This window comes from Ammospiza nelsoni, chromosome 5, assembly GCF_027579445.1.
Source record: "Ammospiza nelsoni isolate bAmmNel1 chromosome 5, bAmmNel1.pri, whole genome shotgun sequence".
Taxonomy (NCBI): domain Eukaryota; kingdom Metazoa; phylum Chordata; class Aves; order Passeriformes; family Passerellidae; genus Ammospiza; species Ammospiza nelsoni.
This window is the reverse complement of record NC_080637.1, coordinates 12812616-12835915: the sequence shown is the minus strand read 5'-3', so window position 1 is coordinate 12835915 and position 23300 is coordinate 12812616. Positions and strand designations below refer to the sequence as shown.

At 36.2% G+C, this 23300-nt stretch overlaps 1 protein-coding gene across 2 annotated transcripts; it reads right to left on the bottom strand.

The window, feature by feature from the left end:
• Positions 1-2239: 2239 nt before the first annotated feature.
• On the bottom strand, positions 2240-17559 carry LRRC17 (leucine rich repeat containing 17). 2 transcript variants are annotated; one of them, XM_059472397.1, is made up of 6 exons: positions 17470-17559; positions 16455-16579; positions 12262-12391; positions 7874-8746; positions 4276-4431; positions 2240-3057 (listed from the first exon to the last, which is right to left on the bottom strand). In XM_059472397.1, exons 4-6 carry the CDS (start codon positions 8628-8630, stop codon positions 2654-2656), a joined length of 1317 nt encoding a protein of 438 aa, XP_059328380.1. In that variant the 5' UTR covers positions 8631-8746; positions 12262-12391; positions 16455-16579; positions 17470-17559; the 3' UTR covers positions 2240-2653. The 2 variants fall into 2 exon arrangements, with proteins under 2 accessions (XP_059328380.1, XP_059328379.1); XM_059472396.1 differs by lacking the exon at positions 17470-17559 and having other exon boundaries at positions 16455-16638.
• Positions 17560-23300: the final 5741 nt, after the last annotated feature.

Below are 23300 nucleotides of genomic sequence, written 5' to 3'. Positions count from 1 at the left end.
ATCATGCAATTATTTCCTGGCTATGGACAGAGAAGGAAGGGAAATCAAGAGAGAAATTACAGAAAGAAGAGACCTAAAGAGCTTGTAAAAGAAGAGGCCCATTATTTTCTTTCAGAAATGGAAGCTCTTCTGGGACCTTTTTGATTAACAGTACAGAAACATAGATATGTCAAGATTAAATTGTGTTTTATGGGTGTGGTGTTTGATGGAGGTTGTACTTTACAACACATTTTTGAGAAATAGCAATTAATCCTTCAATGCTGAAGTTTTTATCAATTGTTAGTAATTTCCCCCATGTGTATGTTTTTCAGATATATTATTGTCTTTTTTCTTGTGCTACCTCCTTCTGCACTACCTTCATAACTCCTGTATGCTTTTTCTGTTCATAGAGTCTTCTCTCAAAGAATATGAGTCACTGTCAGGAGATCATGCTAACCTATATTATCCTTGCCCCAAACTCCTATTTCTATTGTTGTGTTCTGACATTATTTGTAGTTGCAATTACTGCAATTATTGTTGTCTATTCTGCCCCATCCTCAGTGGGGGTGTCTCTGTGGGAATCCCCAGGGCCTTTGAACAAGAGCAGTTAGTCCACTGCATGTGGCCTCAGTCTTATCCCACTGCTCTTTCAACTGGTACTTTTTGCTGACCTGAGAGGTCAGAGACTGCTCACACAGATTTTTTGTCTTATAGTTTTCTTTCTTCTTAAATACTTCTCCAGGATTGTCTTTTCTACCCAGACTTAGCCTGCCTTAAGCTAGTATTTTTTCCCAGCACTGACTCTGCAGAAATTAACATAACGTGGTCTATAAATGCATATTTTCCTACTCAGATTTTCACCATTGGCTGTGCTGCCAATAACAAATGTTCTGCTGTGGTTTTATTGCCTTCCTTTTCAATCATACCCAGTGGTTCTGTATTGAGATAATTCTCCAGAATTTGAGAGGAGGAGGACAACATTACTTAATATTTGCTACTATTTGTGGAAGACTTTTTTTTTTTTTACTTTCAGCACTTTTAAGTTTCCAGAATATGCCCTATTTAGGGTTACTGGCAACTAGGATTTTCCTCTCTGTTCTGTCTTATCAGGATTAACCTTTAACAGTGAAGGTAATGCTTAAGATATTTCTAGGAACAGGGATGAGTCAGATACTGTTTTTGGAGGATATTGTGGAAGAAATGGCTAAATTACCCAGTTTGTCAGCAAAGCACCATTAAATATATTCATATCTGAATAATGGAGGACATAATAGAATGCAAATAATAATGGGATGTGTTTGCTTTGAGATTCTTCGGCATTCCTACCACCCTTAACATCTCCTGATTTTTTTCCTTTATGTTGTTCTATTATTTCATGTTAGCACTAAAGCACTGAGTGCTTTGTCTTGTAGAACAAAATGAGACACCTTTGGGACTTGTGGTTAAAGCACCAGAGGAATGCAAAAACACCACAGTTGTCTCCAGATCTTTAAAGGAGGAAAGTTTCTCCATGGAGTCTCCCAGAACTTCTTCCCTGACAGTCAAGAGAAATTTAAAGTTTTGGCCCTGAATTTCTACTCTGCACGTACACATTTCTTAGTGATCTAAGTATATTATGCAGCAAGGAATTTTATCTTTAAAGATCTCATCTATTTAGCTGAGGCACTTGTACTACCCTGTTACTGTAGTGTTAGAATGATCACAGGTTTTAATCAATATGCACTCACATAGATAGCTGTTTGACAAGGAGGTGTTGTAACGTGCATTTTAAAAATGAGCTGAAAGAGTGAACTCAGAGAATGTCCCACACTTCTGAGCTATCAAAGGCATACTTACCTTCAGTTTGGGTGGGCACTGATGTGCTGGATGCAGAGCACAGCATCCTTCACGTGATCTTTGTCACCTAGAAGTGATGGCACGTAATCTGTGTCAAAATGATACAACAACCTAAAATTCATCCTAGAAAGATTTCAGCTCTGCTTGCCTCAAAAACCAAGCAAGGCAATTTATGTGGAGCTGGATCTTGGGAACCAACCATAAATTGGCTACTTTTCTTTCAGGGCACTCAGGTATGGAAGAGGCAGAGGCTCAGTTATTCATTCAAGACTGAGGAGGAACACTGGGAAATCAGCAAGTGAAACCCACCTTCTGTGTTTGAATCCTAATTAGTATAACAGCTGCTGTTCTTTTCCTAGAATAGTATTTAAGGTTAGTCTTAAGTTTGGTTTTTGGTCTACAATAAAACAACAGGAAGTCAATATAAAAATCTTGGAAACATTTTCTGGGAATATTTCAGGAAACTGATAGATACAAAGAACTGTCAATACATTCAAGGAAAATGGGTCTTGGTCACAATCCTGCAGTTATTTCTATGTGAACATAAACTGTGTTCATACATAAGACAACTTCTTCCAACCATATTATGTACATTTGTGTCTATTAATTTGCCAAAGTATTTCACAAGAGTGTCCAGAACAAATTGTCAAAAACAATTATTAGATGAAGGATGCTGTTGAACTAATGTCATTCTGTAGTTATTTTTGGCAATATACAGACATCTTTGTAGGGAGATAGTCCTACAAACCGACAGAACAATTAGAACAAATGTAAACAGCATGTTTTTCTTTCTCAAAGCATCAGATATTTAAGCCTACTAAGGGAAAGTTTTCCCTTATTAGCCTATCACAGTGACAATTACACCATGCTTCTTTACTGTCTGAACTGTTTGCTCCTTGTGTCGTTCCCATTCCTCGTCATCTTTGTCCAGATCAAAAGTTTCTGGATAAACAGGAAGCTTGTCTTTTGGGCATTCCTCATAATAACTTCGAACATATTTTCCAACAGACCATCCTTTGTATTCCTCAGGCATTTTGCATTCTAGGCCATTGTAGTGAACATTGTAGTGATGCTTCAGCCAGTAGAAAAGATAATGTATGTTGTAATCACATCTCCAAGGATTCTCTCTCAGCCACAGTATTTTCAGAAAGTAAAGATCTTCCAGTACTCCATATTCAAAATTCTGCAAGCTGTTGTTTGATAGATCCAGCTCTTCTAAGTTATTGAGGCCTGAAAAAGCAGCTAATCAATAGAAAAATAGTTATTGTACCTTGTAAAGTTAACTTAGGAAAAAACATATCTGTGACAAAAAAAACATATCTAGAAGAGGAAAAACATTTTATAATCTTTCAGCTACTGAGGTTTTTTTGTTTTATTTTGGCTAGAGGCTATAAAAGGATTTGTCAAACATTGAATTTTAAAATATGGCTCATGCCTTCAGAAGTGAAGTATTAGGGGAGTTGCACTGCTGGCAAAGCTATAAAACACTTCGTGAGTCTGCCTGAGTGTGGAATAGAGACAGTGGAGGTGGGTGAATGCCTGATTTACTCATTGAATCCTGTTGTTATTTTCATGATACAGAAGTAGGAATATGGAAACTTATTATCAGACAATGTGCAGGGCCAGAGGTTTGTGTGTGTGTGTAGGTATTTGTGTGCATGTATAGAACCTTCAAATTAATGTTTTAAGATTGGAATGGAGTAAATATGGAGCTTCATAATAATGCTTGTGAGTTACATTTCAGAGAGCAGTTCATATTTTTTGCACGGATACTGTTTCATTTAATAGCAAAAGTCTTAATTTAAATAAATCAACTGTGTAATGTTAAACCTCACAAGTACCATTTTACTGTATTAACATTTCTGCTGCTGTTTAATTGGCATGATGGTACTAGATAAGGCCCTTTTTGCTTGATACATTTCCTCTCTCTTTCTCTCACCCAGTTTCATAATTAAATCCAAATGAACATAGGCTATAAGCAAATTGCCAATAAAGATACTTGAGTCCTAATAAAGTATAACTTAAAAGCAATTCTATGTAGTGATTTTTAACTAAAAAGTGTTTAAATTCTTTAGGTTTGTCTGTTATTTTATCATAAAATATAATTGAAAAGTAGCCTCCTGTAATGTTTTCTTAGATGTGGCAAAGATATTTTAAAAATCATTGAACTACTTAGCATTTTGGAAAACTGTTAGCCTTCAGGTTCCAGAATAACCTTTTGCACTTGGTGAGTTTAGTATTTAGAAAGAGCAACTTAAATGTGTCTTTCTCTATTGATTTTCATGATGAATATATTTCAGTGCAAACCTTTACTCTATGGATTGAAATGTACAAAAGGTAAAATTTGCACCAGCCTCTAGAATTTTAAATCCTTCCCCCTCCTACCCAGTTTATATCTGATAGAGACAGTATTTAATAAAAGAGAAATAATTTTTTATGAATATTTAAAATTATTCTTACCAGGATCAATGTATGCTAGTCCATTACTGTTTAGATTTAATATCTTCAGTTCACTGACATCTTCAAACTCCTTGGCTCGTAGCTGTCTAATTTTGTTGTTGGACAAATCAAGTTTAGCTATATCTGGAGGTATGTTGCCTGGAACTTTCTTTAAGTCTTAAAAAATGAAAAAGACGCAACTTGTATCAGCTTTAGATTATTCTTACTGCTTAGGTATTACAGTTGCATGCCAGACAGAGTATTATCAGTCTAATATTTTTCTTGTTTTCTTTCCTTTTTATCCCCTCTACTAGTGCCACCATGATTTTTCAACTTCTGAATTTCATTCTTTCTTTACTTGTACTTTTACGTTTCATGTGAAGATTGTTCTCTTCATTAGTTCATATAGTAGAACTAGACCATTCACATAGGAATAGGGTAAGTAGTACCTTATTTTATACGAATACATTACTATATATTTATATTTATAATAATACAAAAAAAATATGTGTGAAGGGCTTGATTGCTTAAAAAAAGAAACCAGAGTAACTATATAAAACACCACCCAGGCAGCAGAGTGGCATTTTGTCTGCTTCTCTCTCCTACTTCTATCACTGGCAGTTCCAAAGTAGCTGAGGACCTCTCAGTCACTGGTGTCCTTACAGTGTTCCTTGCAAGAGAACTCCAGAAAGAGCAGCTCCTACTCCAGTAGTAAGGGCCCATGCTTGAGAAGTGCAGCCTGTGGTTTGAACCCTCTCAGGGTAATGTTAACAAACCTAATCTCCAGGATTATTATATTTGCTCAATGAGTGTTCTAATCCTGCGCTGTCATAACAAGAAAATGAGCAGTGTCTCTTGTCTGACCATCTTTGAATGAAAGCAAGTAGTTTTTGGATCTGTGCTGGGCTCTGTGTGGTACTTCTGAAGTTCTGAAGATATCTAATGACTCAGGTATTTTTGAGAAGAGACTACAGCAACATACCAGAGTCTTCCTGCCTTATATCTGATTATGAGCAGAGCTGTGGTATTATAAATACATAAATATTATAACTACTCCAGCCTGCTGTGGTTGGATTGCTTCCTGCTTCTGCAGATGTCAAAGTTTCAGGGCCTATTTACCACCAAATGAATACAAATAATGCTTGAATTTAGAGACTCGGAGAGTTTGGAAGTACTAGAAAGCAGACTCTTTTTTCAACTGTCCTTGAAAATCCAAGTTCTTTGTAGAAATGCAAACAAACTGCTTTTGCTTCTTTTTTTTGTTTTGTTTTTGTTTTTGTTTTTTGGTAAAACAGAATCAAGGACATAAAGTATTTCATTCTGGAGTCCCACAAGGTCTGGCATATCACTGGTCTGATGAGAAATAAGCAAATTATTTTTTAAAAAAGGGAACATACACATGGATTAATATATTTTTAAGATTTTTTTTCATGAGGTTTCTGGCATTAATTGAAAGTTCCTGACCTGTTGTGCTACCTCTTTAGACATAGTAGTGGTAGAGCAAGTGCTTGTCATTCCATTCCTTCCATTGTAAAGGAATAATGGATTGGAGCTTTTCATGTCATCTTACTGGTTTGTTAACTGATACACTATTTTTTTTCTATTTTGAATTCTTGTCCACACCGATTTAGAGACATTTTTGTGTTTTCCCTGGATTTTGTGTGCATTACACTCCTATTTCTGATGAAAATTCCAGTGAAATGTGCATCTGCGGTACAATATTCATATACAAAGACAGTAAGTACAATGCTTTCATCAAAGATTTCCATATGTTCAGAAATACCAAATATCCATGGGATATCTGCATCCAGCTGTCAAACATATGCACAGTAGATCTAGTACTTCCAAACAGTATTGAAACATACTCAGTGTGTCCATGCAAGCATGCAGGAAGTTCTGGATTGACATAATTAGTTCTTGACCTGAAGAAGGGAGTCTCTGTATCCTCTAGTACTATTGTGTAAATGTTAAAATAACTTTATTCCTCCATTATTAATATTAAAGACAATAAACCATGCTTTCAAATACCATCAACCCCTTTGAAACTCCCATGAAGATCAGATCACATTGAATGTTTCTATGAACTTAGAGAAAAAAGTAATTTTTTTTTCCTCAGAAGTTTTTGGGTATATTTGTGTATTCAGCTCATCTCTTTGATACCACTAAGAGGGGAGAGCTGTAAAGTCTTTCCTTATAATAAAATTGTAATTTATGCCTGGGCTTTATTCAATAACAATTTACTGAATACTAAGAGTGATATGAATTAAGATTCTACGAAGGATAATTAAGATAACAATCTATAATCTAATAGTTAAGATCTTATCTACAAGGAAAGGTAAGATAGGTGAATATTAAAAAATAATAAAAGCAGCACAAATAATTAATTAAAAGATGTAGTAGCTTCATGGTAAAAGAAAGAGAAAATTGAGCCAGATAGACAAGAAAAGAATTTACAGGGTGAAATAAAAGTAAAGAACACAGACCATTTTTATGACATACATAGTAGATAAGCCATGTAATCAAATACTGAAATCATTAATCCTTGATATTTAGACATTACCTCCTTATACTGAATTCTGAGCTTTTCTCTGGCATAAAGGTGCAAGAGTAAGGGCACACTGAGGTTTTTACAAAAAATCTCTTCAAGCTAATAGAAGTTCAGCTGAATAAAATATGCAGGCTAAGCTCTGCTAAAATTGGGGTAAAGGTCTCACAATGTTGGCTGCTTCAAGCAATGCTTCTTCTTTCAGAATTGTTATGTTAAAGAATTATTCTCCTCTGAATTGTTTTTTTTTTTTTTTTTTTTTTTGTTTGCTTTGTTTTGTCGTGGGATAAAATATGGGAAATATAAAGGACAAATAAATGTGCATTTTCGTGTTGATATATACCCCATCTGGTTTACCCTTAGGGCTTAACTGTGGCTCTTAGGGGCCTGAGAAAGATTTAGAGATGGAATGGATCCAAGTGTCTGAAAAACATTTCCTGAAGTCCCTTCAACTTTGAATTGTTTGCTGGGTGCTGGGAGGAAGAATACAGAGGAGGTATTTCTTTATTAACAAAAACACACAACTTCTTCCCTTAGTAGAAGAAATCTTGTGCAGCAAATATGAGGATGCAAAGCCTTTCCTTTGCAATCAGGTTCCTCTGGGCATTGAAAACACAGCTGGCTGCTCCAGTCCTGCTTCACAGCTCACCTCTGTTAAAAGTTATTGCTATCTTTGTGTTTGTACAATGGAAGGAAGAAAAGACACTTTGTGCTTGTCTGTATCAGTTCAGCAGGTTCAGCAGAGCTGTAATCTGACTGATTAGTATGTTTATAGTTGTACACTCAGACTAGTTACTTAAGTAATATGCTTTTATCCCTGTTGATTTCTGTTAGATACATCACAGCACTAAGGAATATCTGTGGAATTTGGGCTGCTGAGCAGAGGGAAAATGCAGGAAGAATTCATGCTTATTGCTGATAGCTGTAAGAGAAAAACAATAAGCAATTTCCATTTAAGCAATGGGAGTACTATACTGAGTTCATTTGCAATAAATAATGTGCAAATAAATGTAGAATGGATTAAATAACTAGAATATTAAAATCATTCATTCAGTTATAATGACAGATACAAACCTTTTCTTCTGCAGTTCAGAGTTGTCACAGGAAACACATACATGTGGCACAAAGAGGAATCAAATTCTGGTTTGGCAGGTTCAGGCTTCTCCCGTTTTATGTTTTTGGGATCCTGCCTGTCCTCTTCACTACATAGCTGATCAGCTTTTACCTGCTTTAACTTCTGATTTTTCAGTTCTATTGGGTGCACACATTTGGCATAATTTCCCAAATTCCTGTTTGTTGGAACCTGTAGCATTGTAACAAGAGTTTCTAGTTCACAGCTGCAATGCCAGGGATTGTCATAGAGACGAAGGTAGTTTAGATTGGGTGTATAAATAAAAATCTCCTCAGATAAAATCTTAATTTGGTTATGCTGAAGTAAGAGCGTGGTAAGTTTATCCAAACCATAAAAAGCCTCGCTCTCAATTTTTGATATGTCATTCTGTTGTAAATCCAGACTTTTCAGCACTTTATACTTAGAAAACATATTATTCTTTAGTTTACGAATTCTGTTTCTTGCTAGCAGCATGTGTTTTATATCTTCTGGCCAATCAGGTGCCACAAAAACCAATTTTCTTTCCTGACAGTCTAAGTATTTCTCATGAAGATAAGTGTAAATATCACATGGTAGGTCTCGGGCATTGCGCTTAACAGTGCTAGATGCTCTCCTTAAAATGTTTTCCCTTTCATTTTTTCTCAAACTCCTATTCCTTGTCCTCCTACAGTCAGATGCGCTACAAAGAAGAAGTAGTAATATAATAATAACTACTTGCATCCTGACATTCAGCTGCCTCCAGTTCTTTTCTGACAGCTGGAACACTTGAAATTTTTGGATAGTGCGAATCAATGTTGTACAGATCTGAGGAGGCACAGCTGGGGTGTGTGGGATCCCTGTGTTGGAAGAAAAGTAAAGCATTAGAACAGATGGAATGGGCATTTCCATGGAAGATTATATAAGTCAAGTACTCAATCATCACAGTTCTTGGAACTTCACAATTACTTTGAAGATTCAATGTTCTATCTCTTTTTGTTTGTTTGTTAGTTTTTACTTACTCTGGTCTACTGTTTTTCATTATGATTAAACATTGGAAACTATATGGACTAATTTCTCACTGATCTTTGTTAGGAGATTCTCATGTATTCAGGAAACAGCACCAGAGTGGACCTTTTAGCATTTAAATTAATCTTGGAAGATGAGCTCAAACAAGGAGTTTGAAGCTGGTCTTTTCCAACTTCCTGAATGCTGAACAATTGGAACACATGCAGAGTCAAACCAGGGAAAGCCATCAGACTGCCAGTTTTAGTTTGTGCTCAAGGGTGGGCTTGTTTTCAAGTCATTTTCTCAGGATTGTTTACCCCAATTTTTGGGGTTTTGTGCTTTCATCTCAGTAATCTGCTGTGACTATGGTTCAGGATATTGGCCCAGATAGATTGAACCTGTATGAGGAATTCTTACATTTATGTCATGCACTGAGAATTTGAACTGTTCGCCTTTAATATGAGAGGTTTTTGGCTTGGTTGGGTTTGGGTTTTTTTAGTTGTTTGGTTTTTTGGTTTTTGGGGTTTTTTTTGTTGTTGTTGTTTTTTGTTTTTGTTTTTAATTTTGTTTCAGGTTTGGAGTTTGTTGTTTCATTTTGGGTGTTTTAGGTGAATTAAAAATTTTGCAAGACTTAAATATCTGTGAATGCCAGGGATTAAATATAAAAACTACAAACTCCTTCTACAAACTCTAATTTATACCAAGAAGAAAGATTTTTTCAATTGCTGTGGCTATTTGGATTACAAATCTTCCTGATAAAAAATAGAGACTTGTGTTCTTAAGTAATTTAAAAATGGAGTTAAGTAGGATTCAGAGATAATCTGTGAAGTTCTCACTGGTTTTCTACACTACCAGGGCAAAATGATATATTCAATCTCAATTAATTTTGATAAACAGGCTTCAAAAGTTCACCAGTCTGGGAGGAGGGTTGTTATTATAAGCTTGGAGTTGTCAAACTACATTTTAATCTTGTATTGTTTACAACTTCCTTTATTCCTTCAGTATCCACTTGGGCTCTACCAATGTCTCACTAAATTCTTGATATTTCTAAGAGGTTTAATTTTAAATGTGTCTAAGAATGCAATCACCATTGTGTATTTGTCAATTTTTTTTTCTCATCTTAATATTTTAAAGTGTATCTTGCTTCCATTAATTTTCTTTAATGCTTTTTTATTGCTCTTCTTTGATAGAAAAACAATGTTTCACTTTGCTTTAATTAATAATTTCTTAGAAAAGGCAATGTTATAGGCAAATTTTTCTTATAATAAATTAATCTAAGAATAACATTAATATATTGTTCAGAAATTATGTTTCTTAATATATTCATTGATTTACAGGCTATTTCTAGTGTTCAGTATGTAAAAGAAATCTTTCGTATCATTTATAGTCACTTTTTAGTGAAGTGTATATCCAGTGTTCTAGCCCAGAAACACCAATATTTTCACACAAGCTTTTGAAAATTAACGTAGGTAAAATACAGCTTAAGCACTTCAAACAAAAATTGTTTAGGATAGTCAAGTTAGTGATGCAAGGGCTGCTTTTCTCCCCTTATCAATAGATCTAATAATTTCATCATAGAAAACTCTCAAATTAGTGAGGAATGCTTTGCCCTTGATAGACTCATGCTGGCTGTTTGCTGTCATTTTTTTATCCTTTGTGTGCTTGGACAGAGCTTCATGGAGGATTTGCTACATAACCTCTCAGGGACTCAAGTGGAGCTGACTGGCCTGTAGTTTCTTGGAGCTTCTTCCACTTCCTGAAAATGGAAGTGACATTTCCTATCTTCCAGTCATTAGGAATCTCCTCTGACTGGCATGACCTTTCAAAAATGAGCGAGGCCTCTCAATGACAAGAGACAGCTTTCTTCCTCTTGGATGCACCCTGTCTCATCCCATTTCCTCAGGTGCTCCCTGACATTAACTTCTTCTACAAGGGGTATTGCTTCACTCTCAGACTCTGCTCACAGGCTCCAGCCAGGCACCTGGGAAGCCTTCAGACAGGCCTTAGCTGTAAGAACTGAGGCTAAAAAGTAATGGAGTAGCTTGTCCTTGAAGATTAACCAATTCTCCGGGGCCCCTTTGCCCTGCAGGGCTGTCTCCTTTGAGATCCTGTTCAACATATACCTAAAGTAGCCAAAATCTACTAACAAGTTCAGAGTTTTTTCTTCTACAGTTGTCCAATTTTCTTCTGTCTGGATTTTGAACTTCTCATTTTCTCATTTCCATGGCTGGAGTAACAAAAGCCATTTAAGTTCATTCAAGGTGACATTCACTCAAGCTCACATTCCTTCACCTGTTGAAGAACACTTTCCCTAGACCACTTGTCAGCCAGCTGGATCAAGAAACTGTCTTCAACATACTCTAGAAGTCTTCTGGATTGTTCATGCCTTTCGCAGACATTTCTCCACAGAAATCCTTTCTTTTGGATTTCTGTGTCTTCGGGAGGCCAGAGGCCTCAGAAGACAAGGTAAACAATTATTATCAGCTGCTGGGGAATGCAACAGGGGCACCTATTTTGATTGGTGATTGGTTCATGTTTTATGTTTATAATTAAGGGCCAATCACCAGTGCAAGCCAGGGGACTGAGTCCTTGGCCACAGCTTTGTTGTGGATTCTTTTCTATCTCTTCCTAGCTAGCCTAGCTGCTCTGCAAAACCTCTCCCTATATTCTTTCTAGTATAACTATAATGTATTATATCTTATATTAATAAATTCAGCCTTCTGATTCAAGAAACAAGATTCACCGTCTCTCTCTCACCAGCTGCGCCCACTCAGGCGCGGTAATACATGCCCAGCCATATTTTCTGGCAGCATATAGGAGTGGCTAAAGTCTCTCATGAGTAACCAGGGTAGGCAAGAGTAAAGCTTCCTTCAGCTGCCCAAAGGTTTCATCCACCATCTCATCTAGATCAAGCAGTCTGCAGCAGATCCCTACCACAATGTAATGCTCATAGGCCTGGCTTCTAATCATTACAAATAAGTTCTTAGTTGACTTTTTTTTTCCACCCATTTCAAAGCAAAGCCCAGTCATGATTTTGCATAGAGTGCAGCTCATCCTCAGCTTTCTGGGCTGTCATTCCTAAATATTCTGGAAGCTTTCATTGCACCCCTTCAGTTGCATGTACTATCTCTGTGCATCTCTGGAGTCCCAGTGAAGTCACAGCTCTGTATCAGTGCATGGATTTTGGTCCCTGCTGGTTGATTCCCAAGCTACAAGTGTTTGTGTTCAGACACTTAAAACAGACCCCTTTGTGCTGCTTTTGCATGCAAGGTTTCAGAGATTTTCCTCATCACTATTTACCCCAGTTTTCTCACCACTCCTTGTGCCTTCACACCTTACAGGTTGTGGTTATCTTCTATCTACATACCTGTTTTTACTGATATATCTCCTCTCTCAAATCCTTTGTTGCAGGAATGGATTTCAAAAGCACAGAATTTCCTCTTTAGGATTGGCTGGTATTGAATTTCAGTTATCTAGATGGTCCTTTTGCCTGATAACTGAAATAGGGAAAAGGTGATCACAGCATGGAAAAAGACAGTTTCCACTATTACATTTTCATGTACAAGTACTGACTTTTTGTCTTTGCATTACATTGACATTCATTGTGAAACATTTATCATACTAGGAGATTTGTTCCCATTATATAAGAATGGAACAATATGAGTAGTACCTGTTCTGCAGGTCAATAAAATATGGAAGCTTTATAATTACTCAAGTTTAATGTTCCAGAAGGTAGAACTAAACAGGAAGCATTGTGTAAATTATATTCTATTAAATTTTATTACTGGTTAGAGAAATATACCAGAATTCATTGAGAAAATTCACCAATGATTTTAGGTATCAGGATTGGCTTACAGTAATCTTTGTTTAGCAAAATGTGTTAACATATGCTAACCTTCAATCAAGTGATAAGTCCCTTGTGCTCTGTAGGACCGTATAGTGTAGGTATCCTTTAAAATTATAAAATGACCATACTTCAAGGTAATAACAGTAGCATCACATCTGTCAGTATTCTACTTTGAGGTCTCCAAAGAAAATGGCTGAGATGTACAGAAATTATTATGATGTTTTAAAGATACTTACTCAGGTTTTTTCCCCTTATAGATATATATATACACACACAAATATAATTTTAATATACTTCTGGGTATTTTTATTATTCAGCCAGTTTAAGTCTGGCTGAATCTGTTGTATAGAGATAGTACTATTTAAACAAAATCTGTTGTATAGAGATAGTACTATTTAAATAAAATCTGTTGTATAGAGATAGTATTATTTAAATAAAATCTGTTGTAGAGAGTACTAAAGGAACTCTATGATTATTGACAAGGTAAATTACAAAGAAATATGAAATAGAATAATTTTGCAGGAAATTCAGAGGCATGTGCAATAGAAATAGTATTTTTTGAGTTATTTGTAGGATTCTGTGTGCTATACAAAATGAAATAAATGCCCCACAGATTTAATTTATATAGCAGTCCTTTTATCTTTTTAATATGTCTAAAAATATATGCTATATTCTCTTATGTATTGCACAGTTTCATAAAACTTTTAAAAGAAAATGCTATCCAAAAATTTCATGTCCATGTCCAGTTCCTCATGATGATGCAAGAAGTTTGGAAGTTAGATATGTTGATAAAAATTTATCTTTGAAAGAGAGGATTGTGGCTAGGTGCATTGTGTGAGCCAAGGCCTTGTGTGACAATTGCAAAAAAAAGAGTTATTCCAAACTGATATTTGGAAGCTCAGTGAGCTGAAGGCAGAGATCTTTAAAAAGTCTGCCATTCCTGCTTCAGAGGTGTCCCTAGAGACTCAAGGTCTGCCTGGCAGGTAGAATTGCTGGATTAAAAGCTGCCATGGAAGAAATGAGGTGAGTTGTTCACAAGAGCAGTCATCACAAAGATGTACGTGGGTTTGAAAAATAGCTGTACGTTATTTCTTTCTCCTGTGAGGAAAAAGAAATATATGTCTTTCAATAACATCCTCATGAAGTTCAGAAACATGTTTTTCTTTGGCATTTTCATAATACATTTAGAATTTTGTTTTTCTTTGTCTGAAATGCCATATACTCACATAATTAACATTTGTTTTGGCAAAGTTTTGCAGTAGTGTCTCCAATTCTACCACTCATCTCATCAGTATTACTTTTATTATAATCTATGTTTTTCCATGTTGGCTGATATTTTGTGTTTTTAGATTTCCATATGTTTATGCTGAAGTTTGGAACATAATTTTTTTGAAGTGTAAATAGCAAAGAAAAATTCTCCACTGACAAAAGATCTTTTGCAGTTATCTTGTACCTTGTTACTATGAAATTTTCCATTCACACATTGTTTCTGATTAAAAACCATGAGATTACACTCTTTGTATTGATAATTTTGAGACAAAAAGCAAAGCTCATTGTTTCTGAGATTATGGGGATGTACAAAAAGCTGCTGTCCTGTGAAGAATTTGATAGCAGGCAGATTTTATGAACATTTCACATGGCAATCCTAAAAGCATTAGCTCAGCACAGGTTCTGTGTACTGTGGTAACTAACACAAAGTGTTTAGAGGTGGCAGTATTGCATCTCATAATGCTGCATGCGAAGTTTGCTGTGGTGAATCAGACATCCTTTATTGGAACAAGGAGCTGGGGAAGTGTAGGGGTCATTTTTTATTCTCTCATAGTATTCCATACAAGTATTTTAGCCTCCATATTGCACAAAAGAGATAGTCAGTTAAAATTTCCCTCTGAAAACTTCTGTCACATAGGGTAGACATGAGGAATAAATGTCAGGAGGTGAGTTTGTCAGATTGCTTTAAAACAATGATCCTGAGACTGCAAATGTCAAAATTAATTGAAAAACTGGTATGACAGAATTCCTGCAGAATTTAGCTGTAACACAAAACAAGGATTTTTGGTAGTTTGTGCGCTCCTTGAGTTTAAGGAAGATATCACTTTAAAAATGAAAAAAGAAGGCATGTGTTAAAATTCTCAGATCATTAAAAATTGGTCATATGACCAGTAAAGGAAATCAGTATCTCTTCTAGGTTATTGTGAGGTTTTGACCACAGTCTTCAAAATACAGCAAGAAATGCTTACCTGTATCTTAAATTGTGCAGTCTTGCAGCAACATGTACATTAAAAAGACTGAGAGCTACCAGAGTGTTTACTCCAGTCTCTCAATTTATTATTTATTTTATCAGATATATTTGGGAATATACTCTCCAAATAAGTATCCCACTCATTTCTGTGGGATATCACACTAAAATGCAAAATAGCTCTGCCTTCTACAAAGAAGGATACTTTTACTTTTGTACTTAATATGAATTAAGCATTTCCATTTTCAAAAAAGATAACACAACACATGCCTTTATATTCTAATATCTGGGTCTAATGCACATCATTGGGTTTTTTTAATGAAAAGTAATCTTATTTTTTAATATTTTTGTATTTTTTTTCACAAGGGCGTTCTTTTTATACTTCCTCTTTGCATTTGTGTTCAGCATGTATTGAAAGCATAAAGTCAATTCCAAAAGTAAAGTAAATTCCTACTCTATACTGAAAGCATAAAGTCAATTCCAAAAGTCAGTATGCCACTCCTTAGGCAGTCAGCTCCTCAGTGGGAGTTCCCATCTTTTCAAAATGCCTAATTTTGCTGACTTGCAGAACTGCATGACTACGACTAAATGTCTACCAGAGCAGAAGGTCCTAATTCTAGGTTTTGATTTTCTGTATGCTTTCATTTGTGGTGCTTGTGGTAATTGTTATTTTTTCCAGTTGGGAATATCATTCAGTCAAATGAATAGTTTTCAGTGGGATATAAACCTGCAGCTGGAAATTTAAGTAATTTCAGAGTATAGATTCTTGATTTTACAGAGTGCTGTTGATTAACATTTTCCACTTAGACTATTTGCTTTCTCTTAACTAATGTTTAGTATAAAGAAATGTTTTCCAAAAGAACTGATCAAAACCTAAAATTACATTACTCACTTTTGTAACTGTAACTCTTTCAATTTTTCAGATTCTTTTAATAGTACTCTTCTAAATAATTATACTACTTGAGAAGTTTAAACTACACATTTCTGCTTTTAGTATCTTTTGATAGAGGTCTGGTTTTCATTTCCAGCAGGCACTGCTTGTAAAATCAATTGCAAAAGCAGTCCAACAAACTTACACTGAAAAGTCATACTTGCAAAATATGCACAAAGTTCCAACTGCTTTTGCCGTTGCTTAAGATAATTTTACAATGTTACTGGATTCATATGGTGAAATATCTTGCATGGTAGTGCTATTCCCCACTAATCTGCAATACAAGAGCAGAGAAAAACTGCAGCAGAAGAAATGGGCTTTCAAAATTCAGCAAGTAGATAATTATATTTCATGTTGAACATCTTTTCTTTACAGTAATTTTCAGAAAACTTTAACTATGACATTTTATGTTCTTTTGATTCTGTAGCATGCACTTGTAACAAATTACTCTGCTGTTTTTTGTGGGTTTTTTTGCAAAGATTCCCCAGTTTACAGTAAATTACTTTGGCTCACTGCAGAAAATTCACAGACAAAGGTTTATCATACCTGCACTCTTGCAAAGGCTGTCACAAGATCATCTGTTTGGAAATTCCAGGTTGCATTCAGGTTTGTAGTTCACGTCTTTCTTTCATAATGTGAAGCAGAGGATCCTTTATATGACTGGCAGCATCCTGCATTCATGGTATACTGAGGTTGAGCAAGCACTGCAGCAGCCTTCCAGGGTTTTGAATTACATGACTACAGCTGTTTAAGTTTTACTAAGGAATAATAGCACTATAGGTTTGGATCACTTCCAGCAAACTGTCACATCTATAAACAGCTAGTACTTACTGCATAATGAGAACAAGGCTTGCTTTTTGTAGCCATAAATAGACTAATTTTATGTCATGATTAGTTGGGGGTTTCTATCTGCAGCTTTAAAAAAGCAGTTTTTACTAAGATATCAAAAAAAAAAAAAAAAAAGCCACCCTGTGCTGGAAAAAAATACAAATTTACAGTTGATTTCCTGAGAAGGAAGTTTATTAAAAAGTGAACTTTTGTTGCAGTTTTACATTGGTTTAGTATATAAATTGAAGTCATATTTATTACTGCAATCTAAAAATAGTTTTGTTTTGGATTACTTTAGTATCCTACTAAACTTGTAAAGAAAACAAAGGTTTTAGAATACAGTACTATTTTAGAAACTTTCAAATATATACTGTATCTTGAAATATATTCCAAAAGCAATATGAAATGCCAAATTGTAAGAAAATTAAATTCTCCTAATGCTTAAGTAAAGACTCACACATTAATTTCTATATAAATTGAGAAGATTCTCCATATAATAAAATACATGTGAAATAGCAGAGCTGGAGTCTGAGGAATATGACAGTTTAACTTTCCATCTAACAAAACCTTTTCAGAACAAAAGATGAGGCAGATGGGGCAACAGTCTTGTTCTGATTTCTCTTTACCAGGCATCTGTTTCTTGTTCATGAGAATCATGCTGAGATTGTTGTGCAGTGACAGGGTGAAATTTGAAATGAGGGCTGAGGTTAGAGGAAAGTTAAGAACTACCTACCTCTTTTTCAAAATGCCAGTAATTTGCTCTGTTTTCTGAAAGCATCATTCCTGCGTGCTTAGAAGTGTCATCATGAGCTGTAGGGATGTGCCTCTAGAAAGCATGATCTAATAGTGCTCAGGGAGAAGAGATCAGCATCAAACAGGGAAAACCACAATCCTCCTTACCAGAGGACAGTGGGTTTGCTTGCCAGTGCATTTGAGAGCCCTGAAAGGAATTCCACGGCTTTCTCCATTTTTGGGTTCTGGAACAGTGCTTAATGGTTATGACCAAGTACTTAAGTGAACAGTTAAAACCAAAAAAAACATCACATTGCATCACAGTTGGATAAAGGATTTTAAAAAGATTTTTTTCCACCTCACTGGATGAATGAAACCAAAGGGAAATTTTGTAAGGCTAACATTTCAGAAGTAGTCGAAAAACTGTAGAGGAGTTGTACTATTACCATGGAAATTATGCTTAAAATATTCTATAGAATGTGTATTTTTAATGCTTTTTTAAAAAAATTTTCTTGGGATTTTTCTTTCATTTTAACATAACAGTACTTTTTATATGAATTGTTTTATTTCCACTACTTCTGTAGGATTTGAATGGTTAATTAGAAAGCCCAACTGTAAAATGTGTGATTATGTTAAGGATTGTGTGAGTAGCAACTTAAAGACCAAGGCATTTAATTAGCTCACTAAAAGAGGGGCAGAAAAGTGAGAATTAAGCAGACATTTTCTAGTCCATTGCTACAAAACAGTGCAATCTTTTCTTTGACTATTATGTTCATACATGGCAATAATACTGGATAAATTGTAGGCATGTGTGGTTTTACATAAAGTCATGGTAATTAAAGTTTTATCTGTATGGCATAGGCAGTAAATATTTTTGTTAACGAGCTTCAACGTATTTTCCTAAAAATACAGAGATTCTCTTGTGTATTGTTCAAAAGGTACCCCATAATACCATTGACATTCTCAGAGCTCCACCAAGAAAGCATAAGATCTGTTTGTTCTCCTCCTGAAGCTGAACAGTGTTGGTGGAAAATTTTCTGCTCTTAGACACAAAACTGGAAAGACCTGAGGGTATAAAGCAATTGCATGTCATGCCCAAAATGTGTTACAGCAGTCTGTCACTTGCTGTAGGCTACCACAGCTGGACAAGAGAACACAAGCCACTGGGAAAAATTAATTTGTCCCTTTCATTTCTTGACATCTGTCTTGCAGGGGTGTTGGAGAAGCCTACATGTAGACTTCACCAGTTTTCAACATCTGTTTTCCCTCTGCTCCAGCTTCATTGGGAGAATTCTCATTTTGGCAAATTCTGGCTTCTTCAATCATATCAAGGAAAGAAAAAGGGGCCATCACTTGGGGAGCACATCTGAGCTATGCTCTTTACTTATTGAAGGAGAGAATGATTGTTTACATTTCCTGAATACAAACTTGTGTAACTGAAGGATACTGTAAGTTACAAATGCTCTGTTATTTATTTTAGGAAAATGCTAATTCAGGAATATGTTAATATAAGTGCTTTTTTTTGGACAGTGGAAAACTAAAAGAAAAATAACATGTGGAGTGGAGCCATCAATGTAATGTGCCAAACATCTGAAAGAATGTCACAATTCATTTTATGAATCTTGACAGGATGAAAAAAAGATAGTCCCATGTGCCCCAGACAGTACTTCCTCAATTCTAAATGTTGATTTTCAATTTTCTACCCTCAGTGTATTGCCAATACTGGAATCACAAAAGTGTTTCTTAAAAATCCTTTCAGTGCTGCAGACAGAGTCCTGTCTTGAAAGCTGGATTCCACAAATCCAATCAGTTCTGGGAGAAAGACAGAATTGTAAAGTAGTGTATGTGTAGCAAAAAAGCCAAACCTGAATAAAAACCCTGTGTACCCCTATTCTTCAGGATAAGAAACTATAGAAAGGTTAAATTAAATGAACTTTGATATTCTTATAAGCATTTCATCATTTCACTGCAATTATTTTCTAAATCCCTGGGGACAGATCTTTAGCTGTGGTTTGCTCCATGTTTCTTTTTTGTTGTACTTTCATTTCAGATCATAGTATACTATTATAATACTATTATGCAATCAAGATAAAAGCCCAAGACAGTAATTTACACATTAGACTGAAAACTCCTACAGACAATGAATTGTATTTTACTTCTTTACCTAATTTTATTTACATTTATATTTTATTTTTGCATTCACTTCTGATCTGTATATGCAAGAACAATAAGACATTTATAGAATGATTTTACTGAATCATGCAGAAAAAATCTGTTTTGCAGAATTTTGTGGGACCTAAGATTCAATAACCTCAATATTCTTCCTCACAATTGATTTGATAGCTGAGGTTTAAGTGGGATTTTCCTCATCTGGGGTGAGGAATACAGTATTAAACTCCATATGTATCCTAGCATTGATTCTCAGGCCAAGCTGTTCACTCTTGAGGCAATCTATTAAACACAGAAATTCCAAGTGAGCCAAGAAAGCAATTATTTTACTAAAATCTGCAAGAAATCTCACATTTCTGTACCTTATCTTTGAGAGTGCCAGAAGTTTCATAGAGAATCCACAGGGGACATAGGAAAGAAATTTAATATTTTATTGTTCTAGAAATAAAGGAAAGAGACATATATATTATTGCAGTAAGATTTAAATGTTAATTAATTTTATTTAATCTTATCTGAATGCATATCTCACACTGGAACTTTCTCAACCTGATGCCTGAGATCCATTGTCCATTTTTAAGTAAAAAACCAGTTCAAATGAAAAAGAAATTAGAAACAATCTGTGCAGTGGTATTATTATTAACTGCTTCCCTATAATTTGGTTTGGCTTGAATGGAGGAAAGCACTAGATTTCTGCTGCTTCTGGTATCAAATGTCTATGTTAAGCAAACAGTGGTTTTCCAGATAGAGATTAAAAGTCCTTTAGACTGCATTTAACATTATGCAGTCCTTACTGAATTCCATAAAAAGTCATGCTATGTCTGTCAGGATTGCTGAGTTTGATCTGATTACCTGCTACCTACCATCTCTCCCTTTGAGAATGGGAATTTCACTTTATTTTAGGCATCTAAGATAAGGTAGTGACTAGAAAATCAACTTCATATATTTATATGGAAATTAGAGAGTGGGAGAGGTCTCCAGAGGTGATTCAGACCTATCTTGGGATCTTTGTTGCTCTTTGCTAGACAGAGATCCCAGGAGTCATATTTTTCTGTTGTTGTGCTGCTTAAGAGCCAACAACCAAGAGGCCTGTTGCAGAGTTAGGTAAGCTAACTTGGTCATGCCCTGTTAAAGCAACTGGAGCTTCTTGACCAGCAGAAAGTACAGATTTCCCAATGCATCCCTCAGATATTCACCATTAAGTTACTCCCTTTCATACATACTGAATATTTTGGGGTGAGGAAACAAGACAGGATTATGTCTCATTGCATATACCAATAGTGAGTACAAAACTGGAATCTGGAAAACTGAGTTTCATATTCTGTCCTGAGAATTAGCACACATCTTGCCCTACTGACATTTATCTTCTGATGATCGCTACCAGTAGAAAAGAGGACTGATTGCCTTTGCCACAGTAGCCCTACACTGCACCTTGTTCTTTTGCAATCATTTGGGGTGGGCAAACCCACTCTATCCATGCTGGTGGTGAGGTCTGCAGTACTATCTGCAGATCCTCACTGATGTGTTGCCTATTACAGCGGCCTGAGTGGGTCGCTGCTGGTGAGAGAGAGACGGTGAATCTTGTATCTTGATCAGAAGGCTGAATTTATTAATATATGATATAATACATTATAATTATACTAAAAAGAATATAGAGAGAGGTTTGCAGAGCTGCTAGCTAAGCTAAGAATAGATAGAAAAGAATCCACAACAAAGTTGTGTCCAGGGACTCAGTCCCCTGGCTTGCACTGATGATTGGCCCTTAATTATAAACATAGAAAATGAGCCAATCAAGGTGAATCCTATTGCATTCCACAGCAGCTGATAATAATTGTTTACCTTCTCTTCGGGGGCCTCTGGCTCCCGAAGACACAGAAATATGAAAGAAAAGGATTTCTGTGGAGAAATGTCTGCGACAGTTGCCCACATCAACCACATTCCCAAAAGCCACAGTGTCCTTTTGTCCAACAGACACATCTCAGTTGGACGTGGTATGAGAGCCTGGAGTGCAGCAACAGGCTGTACATGCTCTGACCAGCTTGTGGTTATGAGATGGTTCTTTCTTTATAATCCCTCTCGGTCACCTCCCCTGCAGCCTCAGAGCAAAATTCTGCTCTTTTCCTTTCTTCATTTGTTTCTTAGAGTACATCTGTTCCTGGAGAAGCCTGATCCAGGATAACACAGCTGCACCACATCGGACCCCACCTTGACCACAGCCAGCTGTCAGAGGGATGGGACTTGATGGGATTTATATCACCATGCATGACCAGTAAAATGTTTCCTCCATTTATTTTGATAGTAGGGTTTTCATTCTGTCATTTGCAGGCTGTTACAGACCCACTGTAGAAAAACAAATATGTTACACTTGTCCTGAATTCAAAACACAACTTTATTTGCATCCACAGTGCTAAAAGTGCCACTGTGTGTTATGAGCCACACCATATTGTCTGTATGTCTGTCTGTCTGTCTGTATGTAAGATCTGCACAAGCACTTTAAGTCTAAGAAGACATTTGATAGACATGAAGCCAGTTTCTCTCTGGGCTGGCGTCCCTTTGTACAAAGGAAAATGTGCAAAGAGTGCCACAGTCCTTTAAGAAAAGATATTTAACATCAAAGCATTTAAAACAATTGACAAAGTATCTGTTTTAAAGGCCACTGCAGCCTGAAAATAAAGAGCAAGCCAGTCTGGGCATAAGTTAAAAGATGAGGCATTATGCCAGAAAAGAAAAGACAGTCTGCCTTGATTATAACTTAAAGACATTTACTCCATTAAAAACATCTCACGTGCAAAAGGAACCCAAATGCTTAATTTTCAGAAAGAGGAGCCAGAAACCCAAGGTGTGAATCTCCTCACTCAGTGTAAGATAGAAGTAAAGCAGGCTTCATTCTAGTTTCCACTGATAAGTAGTAGTGGGGACCAGTCATATGCTACTAATGCTAGAGACTAGAAGTGCAAGAACTGGGAGCATGTCCTCATAAAGTCATGGTAATTAAAGTTTTATCCATATGGCACAGTTTAAATTAAAGTTTATCCATATGACAGAACAATCCACCAATGTCCTGTTGGATTGTTACCATGCTGAGGTGGGATGGGTGACCAGCTGCTGCTCAGTTTCTGGCTTGCTTTTCTGTGACAATCTCCTGTCTGCTAGTGGTGTCGGACAACATTCATACCCTGAGCAAAGCCTGTGCCTTACACTGCTGCTCCCAGCCTGAGCAAAGCCTGTGCCTTACACTGCTGCTCCACCCTGAGCAAAGCCAGTGCCTTACACTGCTGCTCCCACCCTGAGCAAAGCCAGTGCCTTGTACTGCTGCTCCCACCCTGAGCAAAGCCAGTGCCTTACACTGCTGCTCCCACCCTGAGCAAAGCCAGTGCCTTACACTGCTGCTCCCCTCAGGCAAGGTAGCCAAGCACCTCATGCTTCTGCTGCAGCTGGAGAGGTGGGGCACAACAAAAATCTCACTCAGTCTATTTATATTACAAGATTCCTTCTTTGGATTCTTCTCTCCACAGGACTTATTTGGTACCCAGGAGGACATGCCAGACTACTTTTTTTTTTTCTGTGGATGTTTTGCAAATGAATTCCTGGGGCTGTAGTCTGAGCTGCACAGGGTTACTATAAAATCATAAAATCATTAAGGTTGGAAAAGATCTCTAAGATCCC